The sequence below is a fragment of the Bombyx mandarina genome, chromosome 09 (genome assembly GCF_030267445.1).
Source record: "Bombyx mandarina strain Sakado chromosome 09, ASM3026744v2".
NCBI lineage: Eukaryota > Metazoa > Arthropoda > Insecta > Lepidoptera > Bombycidae > Bombyx > Bombyx mandarina.
In genome coordinates, this window is record NC_143216.1 from 7,359,836 (window position 1) to 7,381,942 (window position 22,107).

Below are 22,107 nucleotides of genomic sequence, written 5' to 3' on the forward strand. Positions count from 1 at the left end.
CCTGGAACACAATGGCTTCTCTCTTAATTTTAGAAAAGTCCTTGAAAATAGTGTCAACGATTTCGAGAAATTTCTCCCTCTGAAGAAAACTAGGCCCATCCTTTTCGAAATAATCCAGGAAGTCGTACAGCAAAAAATATGTCCCTGAAAGAAAACAAAAGGCAATTGTAAATTTTTGTGGCAAAATTAATTTTACTCAAAAGCAATAGATTGATTTAATTTTGTGTAATTCTGTGGTCGGCTATTTTACTATTTTCATATTTGTCTGTGTCTGTCATTATTCTATTTGTTTTTAAGAAAACTGGACTTTTTGGCGGGAACGCGAGGAGTGAAGTTGTGTGTTTTGTTTTATTTTGTCTATTTATTGACTTTTCAGGTTTCAATATGTAATAACGGTGGTTTATTATCTGTTTAGTATCTGTGAAAGTACACAAATGTGGGAAAATGAAACAAAGCCACTGAGCGTAACTTCTCGGGATTCTCCAAAAAGTCCACTGAAAAAGTCTCAGTAAATGACCACCATTTTACTGAGATTATATTTCATCCCATATCATCTCATCTCATTTCATTTCATTCCATTTCGTTTTCATTTCATTTCATGCACTGAAGTATGAAACCTATCTATGATTTCATGCCATGTTTCATATTAATCAACTTCATGTCATTTCATAATATCATTTTTCATAAATAAAAAATTATATAAAAGATTAGGCTGTATGGTATGACACCTTTGCCTTTCCAGTTGGAAAAATAAAGCTACTACTACTACAGAAAACTGTCATAATATACACATATAACCATAGATTATACACTTAATATATTAGAGACATATAACAAGTTTAAATTTATAAGTCTTCCGCATGTTAGTTTAACCGAATATACATAATTAAATAAAGACAATATGTGTTCAGCAGTCCTGAGGTAAGCATGTTGTGTGTCGAAGTTTAACCCTACTCATTATTAAAACATTTTACCGTAAGCCATGTTTCAAAGAGGCAGCGGCCATAATTTTGTATTGTTCATTAAAAATGAGCAAGCGGTCAAGCGAAAATCGTCTGGCCCTATTATTATTTGAGAGGAGCTCGTTACTTTTTATATGTATTTTGTAAACTTTAAAACAATACCTAGTTTCTTTCAAAATTCTTCTTTTCCATTTAGCATTGCCAGACAAAAAATGCATTGATGGTGTCTCGGTCTTGGTTGATAGGTAATATCTCTATGGTTTTCAATTTTGGCCTTTGTTGTATTCCGCGATTCAAAAGTGCTACTTTGAATCGTTAAACAACGTTAGACAATGTCAAATACTAGTGAGTGCTGCTAATGAACTACAGTCGGCAAAACACATTGTTCAAAGTAACGAACGGAAAATACTGCTAACTAGTTTTATAGACTAGAATAGAATATCTTATACCTTTAAACGAGCAATTCTTGTATATATATATTTAGTCTGGCCATAAATACTGTTGCAATTAAAAATAAACAAAATATTACATTTGAATTTGGAGTCTATAATTTTTATATGATTGCTCATTGAGCTTTCTCATTTTGGCACCAATACATTGTACAATATTTTGCGATATTAAAATGGAGTGGGGTGATAAAGAGAACTGTGAGAAATCGCTGTGATTGCATTACACAAAGTAGGTATGGAGCCAAATGCAATTTTTAAAACTCCCCATACGCTTGGTATTAGTAAAATGTTTGTGTACCGGGCTATCAATAGGTGCAATGAGACCTCCTCTGTCTGTGACAGAAAAAGATCTGGCCGTCCACGTAGTGTTCGTACGAAAAAGGTGGTTATAGCAGTAAGGGAACGAATTCGAAGAAATCCTCTCCGAAAGCAAAAGATTTTATCTCGGGAGATGAAGATAGCACCTAGAACCATGTCGCGTATTTTAAAAGATGACTTAGGACTTGCAGCCTATAAAAGACGTACTGGTCATTTCTTAACTGATAATTTAAAAGAGAATAGCGTGGCAAAATCGAAACAACTACTGAAGCGGTACGCAAAGGGAGGTCATAGAAAAATTTTGTTTACGGATGAGAAAATGTTTACAATTGAGCAACATTTTAACAAACAAAATGACCGTATTTATGCTCAAAGCTCTAAGGAAGCTTCCCAATTAGTCGACAGAGTGTAATGTGGGCACTATCCGACTTCAGTGATGGTTTGGTGGGGTATTAGCTATGAAGGAGTGACTGAGCCATACTTTTGTGAAAAAGGTATCAAAACATCGACACAAATGTATCAAGATACCATTCTTGAGAAGGTAGTGAAGCCCCTTAACAACATGTTCAATAATCAAGAATGGTCCTTCCAGCAAGACTCGGCGCCAGGTCATAAAGCTAGGTCTACGCAGTCTTGGTTGGAAACGAACGTTTCGGACTTCATCAGAGCTGAAGACTGGCCGTCGTCTAGTCCCGATCTTAATCCACTGGATTATGATTTATGGTCAGTTTTAGAGAGTACGGCTTTCTCTAAACGCCATGATAATTTGGAGTCCCTAAAACAATCCGTACGATTGGCAGTGAAAAATTTCCCCATGGAAAGAGTGCGTGCTTCTATTGATAACTGGTCTCAACGTTTATAGGACTGTATTGCAGCCAATGGAGACCACTTCGAATAAGCTTTTTATACTTTTAATTGTTTTATATTTATGTATTAAGCTAACCACTGTAAAAGTAATAAATGTTATTTGCCATAGATTTTTTTTTGTTTTTCTTTGTAACAGTATTTATGGCCAGACTAAGTATATATAGATTGCAAAGACATGTGAACAAACATACGACCCACCTGGTGTTACGTGGTTATCAGAGCCCATAGACATCAATACATAAATGCTGCCACCCACAAGTAATTAATCTCAATTTAAGAATCGACGTCTAAGTCTAACTTGTATAGTAATATGGCTGGACACCATTCAAACCGACTTCATGTCGAACCACTATTTTCGATATTGGGTCCAGCCGTTCTTCAGCGCAACCGCTCACTGGAGTCCCACAGGGCTCCGTCTTCTCTCCGCTCCTATATAGCTTATTTGTTAACGTCATATCCCGGTCGCCGCCGCGCCGACCCAGTTAGCCTTATTCGCCGACCACATGACCGTTTACTACTCGTGTAGAAACAAGTCCCTAATCGCGAGGAAACTCTAAAGCGCAGCCGCAATCATAGGACAGTGTTTCCAGAGACATCAATCCAGCGAAAAGAACATCGGTGCTATTTCAAAGGGGAAACTCCACACGCATTTTCTCCCGGATCAGGAGGAGGAATCTCACAGACCCGATTACCCTCTTTAGCCAACCTTTACCCTGGGCTAGGAAGGTCAAGTACCTGGGAATCATCCTGGGTATATTCATGACATTCCGCCCGCATATAAAATCAGCCCGTGATCATGCCGCGTTTATTCTCGGCAGACTCTACCCCATCATCGGAACAAGGTGACACTTTACAAAACTTGCATAAGGCCCGTCTTACGCGAGTGTGGTGTTCGCTCACGCGGTCCTTCGCCTTATCGTTGCCGAAAGCTGACTACTCCCCGAATCCTGATCACACAGGAGCCAGTCACCGTCGACGCCCTAGACACGACCTTACGGATCCATCAGATTTAATAACCTTTGCATCAGACGCCTTCAGCTCTAACAATTGTGTAGTTATAGGGACCCCGGTAACTGTACTCGTGGAACTCGACAAAGAGTTCGACGTGCAACCTAACCCATGCATCAGCCCACTGAGTTTCTCGCCGGATCTTCTCAGCGGGTCGCGATACCATTCCGTTCCGTAGATTCATTTATTCGTGAAGCAGCTGCTCTTGAGTTGTTACGTCTCCTTCGGAGGCGGTCGGGCAGCTGTTAGCAAATCCCACCCCTTCTGGCTGAGCCTTTGTTCGCCCACCTGTCCTGGTGAAACTGGAAAGGCCTCCATGCCACCAGTAATCCTTCAGTCATAAAAAAACAAAAAAAAATCATTCAAACAGAAACGCATTCCTGTTTCAATGTAGAAATAATTTTGAGAGAACTTAAATTTTTTGATTTTAACGGACACAGTATTATATAACACAATAATTCCAAAATAAACATAAAACTGTGGTTTGAATTGTGTTTTCTTTTTCCGGGTAGCAACAGAGTAGAGAACAGATACATCACATTTTGTAAAAAAATTGTTTATAAATATGGAAGTGACGTTAGACTATACTGTATAATTACTATTTGATTAATTCCCTGCATAAATTGCTTAATTCTATCAGTCACATAAAAACTGCAAGAATTCATGTTATATACTTTTAGATGAAAGCTACTTCTGTACTTATGCATTCTGTTTAATTCTTAAAGGGAGTTTTAAAAAAACAATACACAGCATTTCATAGAATTTCTCCACTTTTTGCTTTGTATAATTAATCGATACACAATGAAGATGTCACATATTGGACTATCTCTAACTCTAACCGGGAATCTAAACTGGGCTCTCAGGTATAAAATGATCAAGAACAACTATACCAGTAAAGTTTCAAACTTCATTATACATTTTGTGTTTCTGATTTGTTTTAATTAAATTTGAAGGCGATTTCTATCTCCTTTTTACTATTTTGATTTAATAAATAATTGACCTAATGCTAAGTATATTTATTGTAAAAGACTTGATAATTCAAATGTATGTTGATCAGTCAATATCAATGGCTCATTTGTAAATGCAAACAGTCTATCTCAGTGACATTGTCCAAGGAGTTTTAAGGTCATAAAAAGGTCGGTGTCAGGTTAAAACGACCTTTAAAGTTCTTAGAATAAATTTACCCATCGATTTAAAATAAGAAGTTAATAACAACTCCGACTCGTTCGGTAGTACAGTGAATAATCAATTCAATATTCAACAATTAGAATATCTGTAGGAGTAAACGAGTGCGGCTGTAATTAGCTTTTAATTAATTTGTAGCTGTGGATGAGTAAAAGATTTTACTACGCAACTTGTGTTGGGAGATTATCATTATTGTTGCTATGTATCTGGAGACATGAAGGGGATATTTCAAGAAAATAATGTATCTTTTAAATTTTATTTTCTCCATTATGTGAGCAAAAAACTTGTGTATTATTAAAATAGAGTATATATGATATATCATGATTACATGTATAATGTCATCTTAGACTGCCGATGCTAATAGAAACGCGCCCCTAGACTGGACATTCAAAACAAAAGGATCAACAATGCATAGCTGCCATGACTGCCCAGTAACAATAAAGCATTATATAAACATCTAGGATACCATGAGATTAGATATATTATCGTTCTGAGTATGCCAATAGTATTTTCTTGAACACAAGTAGAGTGTTGGATTACGTTTTCAGGATAAATAGGTTTATATTTTACTTAAGGATGAAAGTGTATTATTTTCTATGCATTATTTTCTACGGGAATTTTGTTTTTGCCTGTCCGATTTGTTGTTGACATATTGAATTACCCACATGAAGAGAATACGGTTCGAGGTCGTCGTGGCCTAAAAGTATAAGACGAGCAGTGCATTCGTATCTTGCGATGCACCAGTGTCCGGATCCCGCAGGCAGGTATCAATTTTTCTAATGAAATAAGTACTTTACAAATGTTAACGATTAACTTCCACGGTGAAGGAATAACATCGTGTAATAAAAATCAAACCCGAAAAATTGTAATTTACGCAATGACTGGTGATAGGACATCTTGTGAGTCTGCACGGGTAGGTACCAACATCCTGCCTATACTTGCCGTGAAGCAGTAATGCGTTTTAGTTTGAAGTGTGGGGCAGCCGTTGTACTGTAAAAACTGAGACCTTGAGCACTCATATCTCAAGGTAGGTGGCGGAATTTACATTGTGGATGTCTATCGACTAACCACGTAACATCAGGTGGGCCGTGAGCTGGTCCACACACCAAAGCAATAAAAAAGATAAGAAAAAAATATCTACAATGATACCTATCTGAATCTATTATCTGATACATAGCAAGAGCAATTATTTAAGCTCAGAACGATTTACGTTTAAAAATTTAGATTAATTCAAAATTAAATGGAAATCAGCACTTGTTATCATCACAAAATGTAAAAAAGGTTGGATCAAAATCTTGTAACGTAACATTATAATCTCCACTCTGAATTTCATTAAATACAGGAAAGATAAATTGACAAGCACCCCATCATCATAAGCAGTTATATTTGTTTGAATATCTGATAAATTCATTCTAAACAAAAAATGAATATTAACAACGTTTTTGTGTTTAATTTATGAAAATTCATATCACACACTTCCAGACATCAATTTGTCTCTTGAGTAGTTAGTTACACTTTATAAAAGGTTTTTTTCAAGAAAGGTGGGTTGATTTTAAGTTTTCTAAAATATTCTAGGTATATTGAATATTTTATTATTTCAACAAGTTTTCTTAAATGTAGCTGTAGTCGACTGTGGAGAAGGGTGCGTAGCAACAGTCTGACACGAGGTGGTGTGTGGGGAGCGAGGCGTAGGGAGCTTCGAGCTACGTGGGCGAGTCTGTAGTACCTTGTAGTACGACTAAAATCTACAGCGTGTTATTGTTGTGTCTACATAGATTTGCGCATGCGCGCCACCCGCCGCTCGTGGATCGCCTAGACGCAAATGACCTCGAAGCTTACTATTGATATTGATAGGACGAACTTGAAGAAATTTTACACACGACGTAATACATGAAACTACACTACTATTTAGCCTCTTAAGATGTCATTTATTTGATTAACTTAATTTAGAAAAATCTTACCTTCGTCCTGGTTACTGCCAAGTAGCACTTCACTATTATGGAAATTCCCTTCCTTCATCATGGTATCAGGGTCTTTTGGCAAAAAAATACCATCAACCGTGGGTGCTGATGGAAAACCCAAAATTCCAGTATAAGAATTCCATTGCTGAACAGAAATCGTTTTAGCGTCAACTCCGCGCATGCAATCCATTACGAGACTAGGATCCTTGGCTAAGAGACTACTGTTGCAGTTACAGTCATCAATTAATACTTTTCCAATATCTTGAGCTCTTTCTCCAGTCATCCAACTCCAAGGGGCGTTCAACGTTCCTGATTGCAATATACCTCTTTTAAACAATCCTTTCATTTCAGGTGATAGCATATGAAGGCTTACACTACCGCCACCGGCAGATTCCCCGAACAGCGTAATGAGTTCAGGGTCTCCTCCAAAAGCACGAGCGTTCTCTTTTATCCAACGAATAGCGAGTTGTTGATCCCATAAACCCATATTTCCAGGAGCTTCTTCACTACCCGGAGAAAAATATTTATTCAAATATAAAAATCCAAATGCACCAACCCTGTATTGCATAGAAGCCACTATTACGTCGCTTGTAGATGCCATTATATCTGCTTTATATAGGTCAAGTGTAGCCGTTCCACTCATGTAGCCACCGCCGTAAATCCACACAAGAATCGGCACTTTAGGTCTTTCGGCGAGCGGTTTATCTTGATGGTGACGAACTCGTAAGTGCTGTGGTACCCAAATATTCAAATAAAGGCAATCTTCTGAAATATTAGTATTTGGATTCCACATTTCTTCTCCTTCGAAACCTGGAAAATACTCGTAGCGTTCTTGATAGCAACTGTTTGGCATTAAGTTTGCTTCAAGCACGCCATGCCATGGCTCGATTGGTACCGGCTTACGGAATCTCAGGGGTCCTAATGGAGGTTTCGCAAACGGGATACCCGTAAAAATGTGTACCTCGCGTCCCATTACAGTTTTTGCGTATCCTTTGATGAGACCGCTCTTTGTTTCGACAATAAGTGGATCGTTGTGGATATTTTTTGGTACCGGACTTGTCGTTGGTGTAGTTTGTGTTGTAGATGTTGTGGTATCATGGTGATTGGCCCATGATCGTGCAAAAGTACCGGATATGAGTACGCATAGAAGAAGCTTAGTGAATACAATCTTGCCGTAGTTGATCATTGTGATTCTGATTGCCACTACACATTCAATGAGAAGTATCGAAATACAATCTGAAGTAGTCTGCGAGTTTTATTAAGTGCTTGTTATAACACATTTCTAGATTAGTTTTTTTTCAATATTGATACTGCGATACCTGAAACAAACAAAAGGTCATGAAATAAAAAAGCACAAATTCTTTATTATGTTGCTTTATAAGATTTATTGTTATCCAATGAAGGATAATGAATATGAAATTATTATGTTTCCATGAATCAGGAAGACTGAGATTAATTTTGATTATTATACAGTATAACCGAAGCCAAAAGAGAATAATCTAACCTTAATACAGGGGAAAATAATACTTATTTGCTAAACGAATCATAAATGATATTCGTTTTTGGAGGTTCGTTTTTCATGAGCCCACAATTTAAAACGAAGTTGGGGGAATAAATGCCCTCATGGACACACATCTGTTCACCTATTCAGGTGTCAGGTCAGGTCTGGTTTGGTCAGGTGTTTTAAACGTACACCATGTTGAAACACTATTTTAAAATGGGTCAATCTATCACTCTGCTTATAGAGCACATAGATAAAGTAAGGAATTTCAAAACATACTTAAGCGTATTATCCTAAACCAAAATTAGTTTGTAAGCAAAGTAGATTTGTTAGACTGTTATATTTTGTTTGGCATTTAATTTCAAGTAAAATTGAGGAGGGTTTAACATCCTTCAACATTATAGTTATGTTTCGCGGTCAGTTCAGGTTATTAAATATTTTTATAGAAAATGTTCATTTAAATAATTGAAGTGTGCTCTTGAATTACGATAATTAAATAAACATAAATAAAGTACTGATGAAATTTCTGAATTTTACTAATGTTTTTGGTTTGCTGATTAAAGTACAATCACCGAGATCGCAAGTTCTTTCTTTATTGAAATATAAAAATACATACATTCACGGGTGCTGTCGTTGAAATGATAAATCAATCACGATCAAATCGTGCGGTTGTTAGTGGAGTAGAGTTAGTTGTAGTGGGTTGGTCGTAGGTAATAACTATGCAATGGATTTACAGTTTAAGCACGTCAGTGTCACAACCTTTAAAATTATTTGTTCATGTTTATAATGCTAGTCTTTTACCAATTTAATTTGGATCTACTTTAAAAAGTGGTTACTCGGCGTAAACATATACAAATTTAATTTCGCGTGTAAAGTTCAGCTATTCAGTGGTATGTGTTGAATTACCAATCTTTAGTCCTTATGAAATAATGACATTACTTAAGATAAAAGCACGGGGTAGCCCTCGGTGAGGTAAATTGATGGTAATACTGTCTATCTGTTAAATATATTTAAAGCTTAATAGAAAGATACTCTTGTATACGGATCTAAAAGATAAAAAATATATATTGTCATTAAAATTATTTCATATTATATTATTGCTTATTTACTATTTGCAACGAACAAGAATACGTATCTAAATGAACTACAACAGTTCAGTAAACAATCCTTTTTCGTGGCATATTTCGGTACGAGTGTGGGTACGATTTAATAATATCACATAATATTATACTCATTAACTGAAGAAATAAAGTTAGCCTTAAATTGAAAGGCGAACTTTAAACAAATTCACATCATGCTTTAAAATTGGAGCATACCAAACAACGTTTGTACAAGCCACAGTCTCTCCGGGGAGGAGTACTCCTTCTAAATTTACTTACCTTTACTCTGTAATCTGTATGCAGAATGTCGTGTCTTCTAACGAAGTCCGAGACCCTGTAACGTCCCGTCGGGATACGAGTTATGTTCCTTAAGTTATGACGCGCAGTTAAATATTCGAGTCCCCCCTGGATTGCAAACTGAGACCTCTTGTAGCAAGCGATCCCTGTTATTAGGCTATTAAATTTTGAGTGGACAATCAATCTTCACAGTCGAGAACGTTTGATGTATCGATTGATAATCAATTTCTATTTAACGGATATTGGCTTATAATGAAATATATATATTACTAAAGAGATATACGATTACACAGACAATTCAGTGTTTGTTTACTTTGTTATGTAATTACGGTTTATGTCAAGTGCGATTGTTTTTCATTTGTCGTTGTTAAAGGATAAGACGGTGTTCGAATCTCGCGGGCGAGTACCATTTTTTCTAATGAAATATCTACTTACTTAACAAATGTTCACGATTGACTTCCACGGTGAAGGAATAACATCGGGTAATAAAAATCAAACCCGCAAAATTATAATTGGCGTAATTACCGCTACGATTAAAATCGAGAACTTTTAAATTTCCATGGCAAGACAGCTTTGCTAACAGCAAGAGAACGTCGCTGGTGTAATCAAATTTTACATCAGAGTTCAATAATTTAACAAAACGTTTGAACTAAAACGAAATGCAGAAAAACATGTATTTCTAAAAATTTATCTAGCTTACATATTCCTAAATGATACTGCTACCAAAATCGATCTGATATTTATTACATTCTAGTAGAACAATGACCCTAAGATTCTTATAATTTTTCTAACTATTCTGGTAGCCTTTAGAGGCTATGCCAGCGTAACCGAGCGACTAGGTGAGCTCACGGGGCTCTAACCTGAGGACGTTGCTAACACTAGCCCTAGCAAAAGCAATGCTTCGCAGAATCTACCACTAAATCGGAAACGCTACCAACTGAAAAGATCCAGCGAAAAACTCAGTGGGCTGTGTCTATGTGTTAATTTACTCGCCGAACCCTTCATCGCAGGCGACGGGTTCGACGAGAAAGGTGATCGGTGCTTGAGGTACCTAAAAGCACCGTTAGTAGATCGGGAGGTTCCGAAATGACATGTTTGGGGCGATGTCGACTGTTTATCATTCGGTCCGCGGGATCGGGTATGAAGTTATCGGCAACCACGACAAGAGGGTTTTCGTGTCGTGCCGCCTTCTCAAAATGACGCACTGATGCCGACTGGAAATACTCACTGAAGTAGTCAATCTCCAGATCGTGGAGATTCACGTTCCTCATGAACCACGGTGCTCAGACGACTATCTTGCAAAAACGGGATGCAACAATGAGAATGGGAAGGGGTTTCAAATTAGTATAATTCCTAAGCAAATGTTTTAAAACTGAATATCACAAGGTTGTTTTTGTTAGTTAAAATTAATGTACCAATGTAAATTCATTCAAAATCAACAAATTCACTTATAAATATTGACAGAAGCATTGAATTAATTAAACATTCTCTAAAAAAAAAAACAATTCTTACTCAATAAAAAATAATATCTTTGACAATATTCTCCAAGTAGCACTCAACAAATTTCTCGCATTTTAATCAATGTTAAAGTGTTTTATTCAGTGGGTCCAAGGGGTTTGTGTATACAAGGGCCAATAACGTAAATAATTCTGCTCATAAATGATGATGACAACAGAAGCTTAGAAACAATAACTGGCACCCGAATATACTTTTCAAGAACTCTACATTTAGTACTGATCATTCAGCCATATCCGTCAGTTGTCCATTTCCTTTAGAATTTAACTGATCCGTTTTAAGTGTTTTTTTTTTATAAATTACGTGATTTAAAGTTTCAATTACGTTTTCTGACTTAAAAAAATTTTTAATCAATATTTAGGTTTTGATGTTAAATAATGAAAAAATACTATAGGTTTGTTACGAATTTTCATTAGTAAACGAATTAATTAAATGATCGCAACCACCGTAGTCCGTCAACGACCATTATAGCTTATTAATGATTTCATTGATAAATTTCTAAATTATCTATTAGCTAATAGCAGTGATATTAATCTAGCGTTTTCAATTAAAACATATTAAACTATATTGAGTGAAATACATTGAAAAATTAATTGGACGGTTTTTCTTTTATTTTAAAAACTATTTTTTATAAATGATTTCCTTTAATGTAGTGTGCGTGAAATTTAATTTACTAGACAAGTACAAGCCGGCTGTCTTAACCGTGTGGCACCTGCCTTAGTAGGGAAAGAGACGGTAGGGTGCGGGAGGCGACGAAGAGGCCGGCGCGCGCCGCTCGATAAATCGATGTGGGTAATACAATGCTATGCGGTAAGACGGCCTTGAGCACCTGCAAACTGCAGGACACACCCCCTTTCAATTGCCAAGTTCATTGCCAACGAGCGCTTAACTACTGTACTTGCAAATGTAGAACATTAACAACATTCAGCTTTTGGTTACGAAACTATTCGTCCACGCTCTTGTCATCACAAATACATACCTACATATATCTAAGTTCATGGAGGCACGTTGATAATTAATTATTAATTCAAACTATATTAAATTATCGCCATGAAGACCACCGAAATTTTTTATACAATAAATAAACCTTAAACGACATTATACATTATTCAACATAATTTAATACTGTGGGAATCCGTCATTTCGGAAAGCTTTTGAAACACACTAAAATATTGTTACTATTGCATTAGAAGACATTATGTATGTATTACGTAGTATGAAAATTATGTTGCCCTTGAACTTTGCTAGGCAGAGACATTTATTTCACAGACCGGCGTGACACAACTGAAGATTTGCGAACCGTAGCCAATCCTAGCGTGTTGTATATAATTTGGTTGCCTATAGCTTTTGCTATGTTTTATGTAGAAAAAAGAAACATTCGTAATAAGTTTTGTTAGCATATGGTTAAATCACGTTAGATATAGAAAGTATAGTGGTACATCCCTTGCGGGATCTTGATATGCGGACCACTAATTCTAAAGACATTAATTAGGTGTTAATAGGAAAATAAAATCATGGATGTAAAAATAGCTCGACTGGGACGAATCCACATACTTTATCTTCTCATAGGCAACTGGATAGACTTGTGTTTTGAAAAACACTCAGGCAATCATGTAGTACCTACCTTGTTAGATACTACATGATTTCCTGATGGATACTACAGGCGTTCCTGGAACTCCTCTTTCATCGTGAAGATGAAAACCCAAGTGAATCAAACTACCAGACCACAGACCACCAGCACAAAACTATTAATTCGTTTTGTATGACATGAAACGTAGTAGACGGTAGTGAGCCCAATATTAAAATTTCGACGATACTTTAGTCGTCCTTGACCACGAAAAGTCTAAAGTATTCGAAACATTGGAAATGATATTTTTTATTTATGTATTTAAAAAAATTGCTAAAACCATAACCAAACATGTTTCTACCATTAAAATAACATATAAGTAGGGAGTGAACAAAGGAAAAATAAATAAGAAATTGAGAAATATAAGTTTACACCAAAAAAGAAGGAACCCAATACGCACAATGATAATAAAGACGCGTGATTATAGTTAAAAGAAGTCATAATTATGTCGATTGTGGAATTGTCGATTGTAAAATGCACCACTACGAGTACCATAAAATGTGTGGCGGGTAGCCATCATACAACGCAAGATAATTGACAGATGCCTGAATCTCGCTTACGACATTTTCAAGATAAGCTTGCATATATACAAGTTCCGAACAACAACATTCGGACCGTCGGTCTACCGAGCAATATCATCCGCTCGGTGGAAGATCTTCCCTTTGTCGTATATACCTCCCCAAAAATGCATATGTTAAAATCAACAATATATACATAGAGTTTTATTGTATAACCTTATAAAGTCGCCTTTTTTAGTTCCATCAAAGCAATCATAAATCTAAATAGCACCATTATTTTCGAACCCAAGTAAACAAGCACTCACTAAAAAGAATTGGCTTGAAAAAAGTGTAATTAATTGTTGTACTGGACGATCAATGGTAGCCTTTTTAGTTACATTAAATTTATAAAAAATGTGATATTAATGTCGTATTAAACGAAAGCTTAAATTGTTTTTTTTTTAAATCACGCATTCTATAGGTATTTACAAAATAACTTGATTTGGTCACTAGGGGTGTTAAGTCGTGGTAGAAAAAGACCCTCGGTGCATTCGTATCGAGTTAAGCAACTGTACCGGTGTTTGAATCTGCAAGCAGGTACCAATTGTTGGTTCTAATGAAATACGTACTTTACAAATGTTCACGAATGATTATCACGGTGAAATATTAACATCGTGTTTCAAGCCCGCATAAATTATAATAGCGAGATTTACGTTGTTGATGTCTATGGGCTTCAGTGACTACTTAACATCAGGTGAGTCATGAGTTCGTCCGATCCTCTAGCAATAAAACAAATTGGTAGACTACTTCTACCCTAGTCTAGTGCAGGGGGAGTGGTTTGGTGGACAGGGCTCTAAAAACATCCTTTGGCCCGCGGTGTGCCTACGCGCGGAAATGTCGGTAATGAGGTTCGGCCATCTGTGTGAAAAAAAAAACAATAAAATTGTCAGAGGCCTCACTACAGGACTCATTTTACGAGCGACTTACATTTTTGTCTGATAAATATTTCTGCGAAAAATAGTGATCAACTTAAAATCGAAGAAATGAAATCGTCTGAAGACCTTAATGGCATGTTGAATGTGTTCTTGTTTTCGAGTCTCCCGATAATTATCAACATCAGTGATATCAACGGGAAAGTTGTATTCGTTTCTTAATAAAAACCAATTTGTATTATGTAATTTTTTTCCAGTATTTGCAAACACTATACAAACAATACTTTTCTCCTACCTACGCCAAAAGTTCGGTTTTCCTCCCGTTGTACAGGGAAAAAATTCTAACTTTTCCTCCCTAGGTACTGACAAGTGCGCATGCGCGTTAGTATTTACGTCTGCTCTCACGCACCTAAAATTCTCCGCCATTGTTGTGCTCGAGTAATTTGCAATATTGTGCTTAGTGTAAATGTGAAATAAACAAAAGGCAATAAAATTTAATAGTGAAGTATTAAACAAAGATGAGTCATTCATCAGTTCATCAGACAGTTCTTATTCAATTGAAGTCGTTATGGCCTAAGGGATAAGACGTCCGGTGCATTCGTGTTGAGCGATGCACCAGTGTTCGAATCTCAGGCGGGTACCAATTTTTTTAATGAAATACGTACTCAACAAATGTTCACGATTGACTTCCGCGGTGAAGGAATAACATCGTGTAGTAAAAATCAAACCCGCAAAATTATAATTTGCGTAATTACTGGTGGTAGGACCTCTTGTGAGTCTGCGCGGCTAGGTACCACCACCCTACCTATTTCTGCCGTGAAGCAGTAATGCGTTTCGGCTTGAAGGGCGGGGCAGCCGTTGTAACTATACTGCGACCTTAGAACTTATATCTCAAGGTGGGTGGCGCATTTACGTTGTAGATGTCTATGGGCTTCAGTAACCACTTGACAACAGGTGGGCTGTGAGCTCGTCCAACCAACTAAGCAATCAAAAAAAATTGTAGTAGTTTATTTAAAAATTAAAAAACAGTTAAATTATTTATTTATTAGTAATCCCCCCCCCCTACCCCCTATCAGAGCTTCGCCCCTGGACCCCGGCTCGGTAGTCCACGAACTGTCGGCCTGGTAGGAGAAAAAATAGTATGTGCACCGCGGGAGAAAAGTAGGACATTTCCTCCCGCGTATAAAATTGCCACCCGAGCCGAAGGCTCTTTCCTCCCTTGATGCACAATGTACTATTTAGATCTTTTCAGTTCATTAGACGCAGAAACTTGAAATGAAACACAGGAATTTTTTTCATGAATCTTAAAGGATGGTTTTCTTGATTGCGTTTTGTAGAATTGCGCTACCCGTCTACATAATTGCTTACTAAGTCCGAGAATGAACTCAAAATAAAAGCTTAAGAGACCTTATTTGCAAATGTACAATGGAACGGGGGTCGATGTAGTATTAAAATACGATGATCAGGTATATTTTACTACACTTGAGCCTAATTTCTAAACTATCTGTTTGACATTTGGTGACATTTCTAGAACAGTCTACATTTTTAGAACAGTCAGTCTACATTTTTAGAAAATAATGTTAAATTTTCTGTCTTAAATTATAATAGTTCAAAATAATATTTAATCACAAGTACCTTCCCGCCTCAAAGTAAATATTGTTGTACAATTTTATTTGCATTTAAATCGCATACTTAAAAGTCAAACGACCTTCCCAGATCTGAAATAGAAACAAGGTTGAATAAGCACAAGGCCAGAATACGTTTTGTATTTGTGCTTTTAGTGGGTAATTAAAAATACTTACTGAAACAAATTTGGCTTGAGGACCTTAATGATGTTCCGGGTAGGAATCAAAAGAATATACGATCCCGACCTTCTCGACGTGCTTCTACTGCTTCCTTTTTTTTAATTGCTTATATGGGTGGACGAGCTCACAGCCCACCTGGTGTTAAGTGGTTACTAGAGCCCATAGTCATCTAAAACCGTAAATGCACCACCCACCTTGAGATATAAGTTCTAAGGTCTCAGTATAGTTACAACGGCTGCCCCGCCCTTCAAGCCGAAACGCATTACTGCTTCACGGCAGAAATAGGTAGGGTGGTGGTACCTAGCCGCGCAGACTCACAAGAGGTCCTACCACCAGTAATTACGCAAATTATAATTTTGCGGGTTTGATTTTTACTACACGATGTTATTCCTTCACTGTGGAAGTCAATCGTGAACATTCGTTGAGTACGTATTTCATTGGAAAAATTGATACCCGCCTAGATTCGAACACCGGTGCATCGCTCAACACGAATACATCGGACGTCTTATCCATTAGGCCACGACGACTTCTAAATATATACTCCTTATAGCAGTAGTATATTGTAAGGATGACTAAGGGATTCATCGGAGAATAGGCAGCTGTGTTCTCTGAGTATTATCCCAGCATAATGCGATAGCTAATACACATTTATTGTACATAAAAACAGCAAATCTGAAAGAAAGTTTCAAGATATACAGTGACAAAAAAATATTAACCCTTAAAACTACAGTTGTATATTTATTATTATTTTAATAACGTTACAATTTTTTTTTAAAAACGTTTCTTACCGTAAGAAGTTAGAAGCTCAAAGCCCACTCTGTTTTAAGTGGCTACAGGAATTCATATCATCTATAGAGTTAGATTTGAAATCTCATTGGAAATACAATAACAATTGTCTTACCTATAGAACTAGAATTCATAACTGCTTCATGGCAGAAATAGGAAGGATTACTACGCTTCTTACGAAGCGACCATCGTAGCACAGTATAAATAATGTGACCTTTTTTTTCAAATTTGCAGACCAAAAATACAGAGAAAATTCTCAACGTAGGGCATACGTTTTTTCCACCACACCACAGACGTTTGTACACTTTCCATACCATCAATTAAACTTGATAATTAACATCAGAACTAATGGGTATTTGATAGCACAACACAGATTAGGCTCGTGTACTGGTAGTGGTTTATGCTCGGTGTCGCGCAGTCACGCCATGGGAAAACAAATTACGTTATAATTTATGGAACAATTTGGCTTAGCGCAAAATTTTGTTCTGAATAATTGTATATCGTTTTTTCATAGGTGATCTTATTTTTTATTACGCTTCAGTAACTAAAAGAACAGGAGTGTTATAAAGATGTTAAAACTGTTTTTCGGTCGGTCTATCACTTTGTAGTTTACAAATACCGTACAGGGTTCCGTGATTCACTATCGAATACTGCATCACTATGTAGAGACGGCTCATCACCGTCAAGAACCTTCTCACCTTTGGCAAAACCTTGTATGTTGAGCCGTATACAGGCACTAACGGGGGATTACTAGATTCCTTATGCGGCGGCAATTTTAAAATCTCGGTGTAAAAATACTTCCCTGTTTTTGAATTGCAGTCAAGGTTAACTAACATACATGAACTTAATCTGACGCGCGTTGTCAAGTAACTCGAATGATCAGCGTTTTCGATATTTCCCTTAAATTGTAAAAATAACCCCCTAAAAATAAACTTACTACAATAACATGCATTTTGCTTAGCTTAGGTTAGAATATTATTTTTCTCAAACTTCTCTTACCGATTCTAACAACTGATGGAATGTTTATTTCAAACAGCGTAGTTCCTTTGAGAAAAAATCTCATACCTGATTACTACTTTCTGTTAAAAAATATCACATCTCAAAATAAAAAATATGACCAAATTGGGCACTTATTTCTAAAAATAACATGTATCAAATATGTAGCACAGCGAAACGTCGTATAGCAGATGTATATCCTTAGTTTTTATGATCCCGGTAAAAAAAGATCTCAAAGAGATGTCAATGGTAGTAAGTAACCTTTGATGTTGTTTGACTAACCCACGCAGAATACTGACTAGAGAAAATTGACGAATTATGTTACATAGTAGTTTATACACTACTCTCGCAGGGATTGAGGATCTATCAAACTTGTGTAACTAAATCGGATATAGTAATTTAATGAAATTATAATGCCAGCATCTAATTTTCAGGAATATTAGTTAGAAAGTTGAAAACAATATAATAATCTATCGCCATATATTTTGTTATTGTAATTGAATATAAACATCACTTAGATGAAATAAGTGCAGCTATTTAACGGCATTACTCAACGAAGTAAATAAAGTATTAAAGATGTTTGTGAAACACACAGATGTACAATTTCATATCTGTTAATAATATCAAGAATAACGATGGCAGAAAACTGCATTATAATTACGTATTTCATAAATAATATAATAGTTAAACAACTGGTTTTGTTACATCTCCGACATCACTCTACCGGAATTAAATATAATGTAGTAACTAGTATATAATATAATATAATATAATATAATTTCTATACATAGATTATATTAATTACCTACACTAATTTATTCCAAGTAGGCAGATAGAAGAAAGAAGTTAATATGTATAAATAAAAAATAAAAAAAAAGCCTTTAAATTTCATGCAACCAATAATACAACTAAAAAAACAATTAAATAAACAATACAGTAAAATAAAAAAAAACTTATAATACATATAGTTATACATTTTTATACTGTATACATAATATATAATCTTTTTTACTTGCAAGAATATCTCCTTGAGGTTTGATCTCACTGTCTTTGTGATATCATCCTGTCATCTTGTGTGAGGTCTACCTATGTATCGCTTTCCACTTGGACCATTCCACGAAGCTACTCTTTTGGTCAATTTTTCATCTTGTAATCTCGCTACGTGGCCCGCCCTTATCCGTTTAAGTTTTTGGACATGGCTCAGAACGTCGATCGATGGCTTTTGAGATATTTCGTATTTTTGTGTGACTTATTTTTTTACTTTTATTAATTTCCTCGTCTATTAAATGTATTGACATATAAAAAATGGTACCTGCCCCGCCCCACAATCCAAAATATATTTATCATATTTGCATCACTCGATACGAGTAAGCCGAACATCTAACCACTTGGTGGTTTTGTATCTTTTTACTAGCATTAAGAACTTTCAATTCGAATTTCAATAAATCAACCAATAATTGTATGTTTTTATTTTAAAAGTAACAACAAATCTATTATTTTATTTGAATGTACTGGTTTTGGAAAAAACATTCAGATTTTTTCGACCGTTTTTAAATCACATAATAAGCATTCTGTGCACGGGCGAGAGCAGACCAACTCTGAGCTGAATTAAGTGTGATTTATGACTTTCATGAGCCTCTTTAGCGTGGAGACGCTATGTTTGCGTGTTCAGTGGTCTAGTTTCACGATAGCTAGTCCCAATATAATCATGATTAATGTTCACTATTTTTCATTTCAACGATGAATTTTTCAGTGTTTTTTTTTGTTTTCATATATTTTATATTATTAATTCGTATGAACAGATATCTAGTTTTTTCTCTTTTCTTTCATTGTATTGAAAATAAAAGTAAGCTATTGGTTCCATATTTTCGATAATGATATATTACAAAAACTTTCATTTCCAAATGTATTTGAAAATAATAATAATTGTGATGATAAATCGTTTACATTTTAAAATTATATATACAGACTATCGATTTCTATTTCGATAATAATCAAAATAAATAAATGAATATTTTCACCTTCTAATAGGTTGACTTAATTGTAATGAAAGTCTGTAGCAAGACCAGAATTTACCGTGTAATAATAATTTCCACGCGATCTAACAAATTAATGTAGCTAGGTAGGAAACGACATTACTTCGTAACCACATTATTACATAATTCTTTCATTTTGTAAATTCTGACATCTTAAATAAGTGCTGCGTGATGTAGATGTAGATGTCTATGGGCTTCAGTAGCCACTTAATACCAGGTGGGCTGTGAGCTCGTCCACCCATCTAATTAATAAAATAAAAACGTGTGGCACTCGGGAACTGCCGCAGTAAAGCTATTGCATAGCATTTTTATCAACTTATGCAATTATAATTAGACAATGATAATTTAATATTAAAAAAATAATAAAACAAGACCACGCTATATTAAACATTAATAAAAGCAAAACCTTAACTGTCCCCTTCACACTCATAAGCTAGACCGCGCGAGAGAGTGATGGGCAGACTTTTCATGATGCGCATGCAGTGTGACGTCACGCCACGCGCTTATTCGCAAACACTACACAAGCGCAACGTGTGAATGTGTTGAACGCGAGCTACATGGTAGGCGGAGTGAGGGGTGTAAGGTTGTTTTCCGTTACGGAATTTCATGATTCGGTCGCTGCGCTCAAGGCCCGCGATAAAATCTATGCAATAGCTTAAAAATTAAAAAAAGAAGTATCTCCGAATAAATCGTTAATTCACTCTCAATCGTAATATATTAGTACCAAAGTCAACTTATGTGCTTTTTACCTATTATATTAAGTGAAATGAACAATGCAGCAGTTCGATTTTTTTTGTGTGATAAATCACATTTTAACTAGGTACTTACTTTATGTTTTTTTTTTTTTTTTTATGATTGAAAGTTTACTGGTGGCCCGAAGGCCTTTCCAGTTTCACCAGGACAGGTGGGCGAGCAAAGGCTCAGCCAAGAGTTTGCTAACAACTGCCCGAGCGCCTCCGAAGGAGACCTAACAACTCAAGAGCAATTGTTTCGCGAATGAATCTACTACCGGATCGGAATCGCGACCCGCTGAGAAGATCCGGCGAGAAACTCAGCGGGCTGATGCATGGGTTAGGTTGCACGTCGACCTCTTTGTCGAGTTCGACGAGTACGGTTACCGGGGTCCCTAAGCCTGCCCCTAGTATTAGAGCTGAAGGCATCTAATGCAAAGGTTATTGGATCTGATGGATCCGTAAGGACGTGTCTAGGGCGTCGACGGTGACTGGCTCCTGCATGATCAGGATTCGGGGAGTAGTCAGCGGCGGCAACGATAAGGCGATTATCATGACGCATAGCCTTATCGAAGTATCGTTCCGACGCTGACTTCATGTATTTCCGAATTGATTCGAGGCCCAGGTCGTCGTGTAGGTCAACGTTCCTCACGAACCACGGAGCCCCGACAGCTAACCTGCAAAAGCGGGATTGTAGGGATTGGAGGGTGTCTATGTGTGTGCGGGCCGCATGAGCGAACACCACACTCGCGTAAGTCATGACGGGCCTTATGCAAGTTTTGTAAAGTGTCACCTTGTTCCGAAGGGACATTTTACTCCGCTTACAGATCATGGGGTAGAGTCTACCGAGAATAAACGCGGCACGGTCACGGACTGATTTTATATGCGGGCGGAATGTCATCGATGCATCCAGGGTAACGCCCAGGTACTTGACCTTCCTGGCCCAGGGTATGGGTTGTCTAAAGAGAGTAATCGGGGGTGATTACTTTATGTTATGCACTACTGTAAGCCTATAAAAAAAAATTGTTTTTACCTCCAAATACTCAAAAACTATGGCTATACGTACATTTTCTCTCATAGCCACATTCCTAAGGTGAACTGCATGCTCGTCTGCTTAGTAAAAAAATTAAAAAAAAGGATACCTACGTGATTGAATTCTACCAAACCCGTAAAATATAATGATTTGCATAACTACTGGTAGTAGGGCGTCTTCTAAGCCCGCAGGGGTAGGTACCATAACCTTACTTATTTCGGCCGTGAAGCAGTAATGCGTTTCAATTTGATGGATGGGACATAATGTAAAACTGAAACTTAGAACTCATGTCTCAAGATGGGTGGCGGCATTTATGTTCTGGATAACTATAAGCTCCAGTAAACACTTAATACCAGGGGGGCCATGACCTCTTCCACACATCTAAATAATAAAAAATATAAATATTGACAACATAATTCCAGGTATTCCAGGTAATTCCAGGACTGTTATCTTTGTGATTTCCATATTTCATTCGAACGTCTTTGAAATTCCGTACGAATA

At 36.5% G+C, this 22,107-nt stretch overlaps 1 protein-coding gene across 1 annotated transcript in view; it reads right to left on the reverse strand.

Annotated features, from left to right (window-relative positions):
• The window catches only part of ace2 (acetylcholinesterase type 2), a 53,749-nt gene that overhangs the window by 25,151 nt on the left and 6,491 nt on the right, over positions 1-22,107 (reverse strand). Inside the window, exons 2-3 of the mRNA XM_028175277.2 lie at positions 6,751-8,069; positions 2-144 (exon numbers count right to left, since the gene is read on the reverse strand). Of these exons, the coding sequence (XP_028031078.1) occupies positions 2-144; positions 6,751-7,936 (1,329 nt within the window). The 5' untranslated portion in view covers positions 7,937-8,069. The remainder of the gene's footprint in view (position 1; positions 145-6,750; positions 8,070-22,107) is intronic.